The 6000-nt window shown below is 44.6% G+C and overlaps 1 protein-coding gene across 4 annotated transcripts in view; it reads right to left on the reverse strand.

Annotated features, from left to right (window-relative positions):
- Positions 1-5611, reverse strand: part of RSF1 (remodeling and spacing factor 1) — a 41080-nt gene extending 35469 nt beyond the window's left edge. For all 4 annotated transcript variants that reach the window (XM_039369674.1, XM_039369675.1, XM_039369676.1 and 1 more), the window contains exons 1-3: positions 5499-5611; positions 3360-3452; positions 1602-1807 (exon numbers count right to left, since the gene is read on the reverse strand). In XM_039369674.1, the coding sequence (XP_039225608.1) occupies positions 1602-1807; positions 3360-3452; positions 5499-5555 (356 nt within the window). In that variant the 5' untranslated portion in view covers positions 5556-5611. The remainder of the gene's footprint in view (positions 1-1601; positions 1808-3359; positions 3453-5498) is intronic.
- Between the last annotated feature and the right edge of the window lie 389 nt (positions 5612-6000).

Here is a 6000-nt window from a genome sequence, read left to right on the forward strand (position 1 = left end):
CGTGGCTGCGATGGTAATGGCAGACTGGGTGGGACTAAAAAGTTCAATCAATCAATTCCAACTTTGCAAGATCTTTTTTTCCCCCGCGAGAAGTTGAAATTGACTGATTGATTGAACCTTTTTTTTTTTTGTACACAGCAGCGGAGGCCTAAAGTGAAAAGGTTTAATAAAACCCAGCTGAAGGCCTAGGACTGGGGCGACGGCGCATGTGCCCACAGAGAGGGTTCTGAGTGCCGCCTCTGGCACCCGTGCCATAGGTTCACCACCACTGGCGTAGGGTCTCCTGTTTGGACTAGATGACCCACAAGGACCCTTCCAACTCTGTTATTCTGTTCTATTCCTTATTAAGAGCTGCATCAATCCCAACCTTTTTCCTCAGCTATATTTGCGTGTTTAGCAGGATCCAATATTTTGAACTCCAAACATTTAATTGGAGTAAGAATCAGAATTCACTCCTCCAGCTGATGGGAAAAGCCTACATCCCTGGTTGTATTTTTAACCCTTGGTAAGGGTTAAATTCTTTATTTTTTTTTCCACATAAAGGACCCTATCGTGTTGCAGAACTAAACAGGACCCTAGAGGCAGTTGTCAAGACAGGCAGTTTGGAAAATCACAGCGATTCTCTTTGGAAAAATTACCTGAGCCTGCTGATAGATTTTGTTTTTTTTTAAAACAACAACAACAACAGTCCATCATTCCTCAAGCTGATGCCCTCCATATACACTGGGCTTAACTCCCAGTCTTCCACAGCCAACAAGCTTGAGAGATGTCTACGGAGATTCTCAAGACATCCATGTCATGGTTATCCCAAAGATGCTTTTTTGAAAAGGCAAGTGGACGTGTGTTTTTTCCCTTGGAAAAAAAAAAAGATCAATTTTCCTTGCTAACCCTCAGATGATGGCGAGGAATATAAATCCTTCCATCCTCCACCATTCATCCAGAACTGAAGAAGCTTCTTGGATGAGAAGCGAAACGCCTTCAAGGAAAAAAGGAGAAACTTCCTGACAGTGAGAACAATTAACCAGCGGAACAACCTGCCTCCAGAAGCGGTGAATGCGCCAACGCTGGAAGTTTTTAAGAAGAGACTGGACAGCCATTTGTCTGAAATGGTGTAGGGCAGTGATGGTGAATCTTTCAGGCAGCCCAGCAGCATCATGGTGGCCACACCTTCTGCCCGCGCCCTGCAGCATCAACTGTGCATGATGGGGCATAAGGGCAGAGTCTTGCCTACGCTGCCGGGCTGCCATGTCCTTGACTGCGCTACTCCGTGTGGGCCACGCTCGGGGGCGACTCTACTTCAGGGGGGCTGCTGGAGAGGAGAGGGTCGTGGGGGGAGGCAAGGCTGGGGCAACGGCACATGTGCCCACAGAGAGGGCTCCGAGTGCCGCCTCTGGCACCCGTGCCATAGGTTCGCCACCACTGGTGTAGGGTTTCCTGCCTGAGCAAGGGGTTGGACTAGATGACCTCCAAGGTCCCTTCCAACGTTATTATTATTATTAAAAAAATGAAGTCCAGTTGCCTTTTGAAAAAGCATCTTTGGGGGAACAAGCTTGAGGGCGCCAGGTTGAGCAAACAGCCAGAAATTAACCACGGGAGGGTACCTGACGATGCACTTCCACGAAGATCCATCTTGATCGTCCTGCTCTTCCACGTACATCCGGACGTTATGCTCTTGGTCCAGCTGGTACCAGTAGGTCAAGCCATCTTTGTCTCGGCCGAGAGGCTGAAGGCGCATGGCGTCAGCGTCTTCCTCGTTGATGATATTCTTAAACTTTAGATTGTCGTCAAACTGGCATTCACAAAGGTACTTGAAAAGAGACGGGGAAAGGAAAGGAGAAGCAACACTTTAAAATAGTCTCGGGAACGTCCGAAGCGCATCCTTCGACACACCTCGAGATAGTCCTCCACTTACGAACGGGGGCTTAGCAACCATCCAAAGTCCTCACGGAGTCCCCAAAAACTAATTTATGACCCGGGTCCCGATCATAATCGTGGTCACACAACTGCTTTTTCGGTGTTTAGCAACCGGCTCGCCTTTATGGCTGGTTGTAGTGTTCTGCAGTGACATGACCACAATTTTTGACAGATTTTTTTTTTTTTTTTTTTTTTTTTTTTTTTGCAGGTTTCTGGTCTTTTGGGAGAATTTCCTCTGGTCAACGTGATCCAAATTTGGATCCTTGCAACTGATTCGTATCAATGATGGCTGCAGTGTCCCGTGGTCATGTGATCGGCTTCTGACCAGCAAAGTCAGTGGGGGAAGACAGCTTCGCTTAACAACTGCCTTACTAACAACTGGCAGAGAATCACTTAATAACAGTGGCAAGAGAGGTCGTGAAATGGGGCAAAACTTGCTTAACAACTGTCTCGCTTAGCAACAGAAATCTAGGGGTCAATTGTGGTCATAGGTTGAGGACTACCTGTGTACTTTTAGCTGCATCCTTTAATGGGTAGAAGCTCAGGGCCTCTTTAAAGTAGCTGCATCCTTTAATGGGTAGAAGCGCAGGGCCCCTTTAAAGTAGCTGCATCCTTTAATGGGTAGAAGCGCAGGGCCCCTTTAAAGTAGCTGCATCCTTTAATGGGTAGAAGCTCAGGGCCTCTTTAAAGTAGTTGCATCCTTTAATGGGTAGAAGCACAGGGCCCCTTTAAAGTAGCTGCATCCTTTAATGGGTAGAAGTGCAGGGCCCCTTTAAAGTAGCTGCATCCTTTAATGGGTAGAAGCACAGGGCCCTTTTAAAGTAGCTGCATCCTTTAATGGGTAGAAGTGCAGGGCCCCTTTAAAGTAGCTGCATCCTTTAATGGGTAGAAGCTCAGGGCCCCTTTAAAGTAGCTGCATCCTTTAATGGGTAGAAGTGCAGGGCCCCTTTAAAGTAGCTGCATCCTTTAATGGGTAGAAGCACAGGGCCCCTTTAAAGTAGCTGCATCCTTTAATGGGTAGAAGTGCAGGGCCCCTTTAAAGTAGCTGCATCCTTTAATGGGTAGAAGCACAGGGCCCCTTTAAAGTAGCTGCATCCTTTAATGGGTAGAAGTGCAGGGCCCCTTTAAAGTAGCTGCATCCTTTAATGGGTAGAAGCGCAGGGCCCCTTTAAAGTAGCTGCATTTTTTTTGAGGAGTTCTGCTTCTATGTTTGCTGTAGCTTGCAAATGGACTAGGACAGGGGTCCCCAACCCCCGGGCCGTGGACCAGTACCGGGTCGTAGCATGCCAGCAACCAGCCCGCACAAACAAGCAAAGCCTCATCCGCGAGATGCAGGCAACACACAAACCCACGCCCCCTCTAGTCTGCGGAAAAACCTCTCTCTACAGAACCGGTCCTTGGTCCCCAACTAGGAAACAGACCCGCGCTGCAGAGAAGAGCAATACCTTCAAAATTCCCAATTTGCATTCGGTGCTCATGTCAAGGTATCCTTTTTTTTCCATCTCCCAAGCCCAGGTGCTGTTGAAGTCTTGACACATCTACAAGGCAAACTTTTAAATTAAATACTGAGGGATCCTCCCAACCACTGCAAGCACACACGATACATTTCTGTCGGATCCAGTTATATTCTGGCCGTCTCTAGAAAGAAAAGGAGGAATCAAGGCCGGAGGTGAGGGAGAGTTGAACTGCTGGCATACTCCTGGTTTATTTATTGATCAAACTTGTCTGTGGAGATTCTCAAGTCATCCAGGTCAGGGATGTCCCAAAGGTGCTTTTTTCAAGAGGCGACGGGACTTTCTTGTTTTTCTCTGAAGACGTTTCGCTTCTCATCTGAGAAGCTTCTTCAGGTTCTGACTGGATGGTGGGGAATGGAGGGATTTATACTCTTTATAGACAGCTGGTCGTTTGCCTTCTTTTAGAGAGTCATTGAGACCACCTGGAGGTTTATCTGTGTCCTCTGGGTCACCTGGGTGGTGCAAATGGGTGATCTCTCTGTCTCCAGTCTACAACACAGTCCTTTCAGCAGTTCCAAGAAGGCTCCACACCCATTTGTACTATTCAGGTGACCCTGAAGACACAGATTAACCTCCAAATGGCCTCAATGGCCCTCTAAAAATGCAAACGACCAGCTGTCTGCAAGGAGTATAAATCCTTCCATTTCCTCACCTTCCAGTCAGAGCTGAAGAAGCTTCTTGGGATGAGAAGCAAAACGTCTTCAAAGAAAAACAAAAATGTCCAGTTGCCTCCTGAAAAAGCACCTTTGGGACACCCATCAAACTTCAGTGCTGCTATAGTCTCCAAGGGTTCCCAGTGACTCACCACAACTTACAGCAGTCTATGTTTTACTAAAGCTCTCACTGACGTGACCTTGAATTGGGGAAGATGGTTCATGCTTCAACTCTTGTTATCTCAGAAACATGGGGGACCCCGTCTAGTTTTTCCGGAGGGGAACATACTAGACAGAATCAAAATCTCTACTGAACTGAGCTCAACTCCTCAACTTCATTAATAGGGACCATTAGGAAATACCAAGGCTGTAGGCTGGGAAATGGCCCCAGAAATAGGAAGTGGGAAACTGTTTCCCTGTTTCTGCCAAGAAAAATATATGGACATACTATACGTAGTATGTTTCCCTGTTTCTGTCAAGAAAAATAAATGGATATACTATTATGACATATAGTATGTCCATATATTTTTCTTGGCAGAAACAGGAAACAGTTCGCCACTTTTGTTTTTCTGGGGCCACTTCCCAGCCTACAGTCTTGGTATTTCCTAATGGTTCCTATCCAATAACTAAGCCAGTCCAATTGTGTTTTATCAGATAATACATGCTAGGTGCTCCAACAATATCTGGCCAAAGCACCTATATTTAAGGATGGATACATACGTTGTATGTAGTATGTTTTAAATGTGTGTTATGTATGTGTACACTTGGAGAGGAAGCAACTAAATTTCATTTTTAATGTGTGCCATGGTGCCCCCAGGAAAAATGACAATAAAGGTTATCTCATCTCATCTTAGTAGTCCTCCATTTAGCCACACTTTGTTCAGTGACCATCTGACTTTACAGTGGCACTGAAAAAAGTGACTTATGATCATTTTTCCACACTTACGACCGTTGCAGCATCCCTTTGGATCAAAATTTGGATGCTTGGCAAACACAACGGTCGTATTGTCCCGAGGATCATGGGATCACCTTCTGAGATCTTCTGACAAGCAAAGTCAAATGGGGAAGCCAGATTCACTTAACAACCGTGTTACTAACTGAGCAAGTGCAGCGATTCACTTAACAACCATGGCAAGAAAGGTCGTAAAATGAGGCAAAAATTCGCTGAACAAATGTCTCGCTTGGCAATGGAAATTCTGTGCTCGGCTGTGGTCGTAAGTCGAGGTCTACCTGTGTCTTAAATCAAAAGGGACAAAAGCAGCCCCTTCAGAGACATATTTATAGATGTTTGCTTCAGATCACAAATCACCTTTAAAAACCTGCACAGAGGTTTCTGATTTTAGGTGGGCTATTATTAAACCTCAAGAAGCCCTCACCGTCCGGTATTATATTTTCAAGGGATATAAAATCGATATACCTTGATCAGGTATTTTTCCCACCGGTCTGCTGTGACAGATTTCCCAACCTTCCTCATCAGTTTCAGATGAAGTTCAACCAATTCTCTTGGAACTAGAAAGAAAAAGAAGGAAAAGTTTGTTTGTTTGCTTGTTTCTTTAAAGAAATGAAACAAAGAAGGTCCAAGAAGTAAACAGAAGCATACATTAAATGCAAGGTAGTTTTCTGTGTTTTGCCCTTGAACATACATTTTATTTCTATCATATTTTTCTACTTTTAAAATTCCGTAAGGCAAGCATATAATATCAAGAATAATATCACTATGTTCAACCAATTTCATAAAGAACCAGATTTATTAAGAGCTGTTAATATTAATAGCGCACCTTATATAATCTTTCCAGATAATTAAAATGAGACTCATCCTTCTATGAAGCTAATATTCTAATTTTATTAGTAACTTTTCTATGAACAGTAACTATCCATACGTAATCACACCAATCGCTCAATAATAGATTATATAAGAA

This window comes from Crotalus tigris, unplaced genomic scaffold (assembly GCF_016545835.1).
Source record: "Crotalus tigris isolate CLP2741 ecotype Arizona unplaced genomic scaffold, ASM1654583v1 scf7180000021196.354758, whole genome shotgun sequence".
In the NCBI taxonomy this organism is placed as follows: domain Eukaryota; kingdom Metazoa; phylum Chordata; class Lepidosauria; order Squamata; family Viperidae; genus Crotalus; species Crotalus tigris.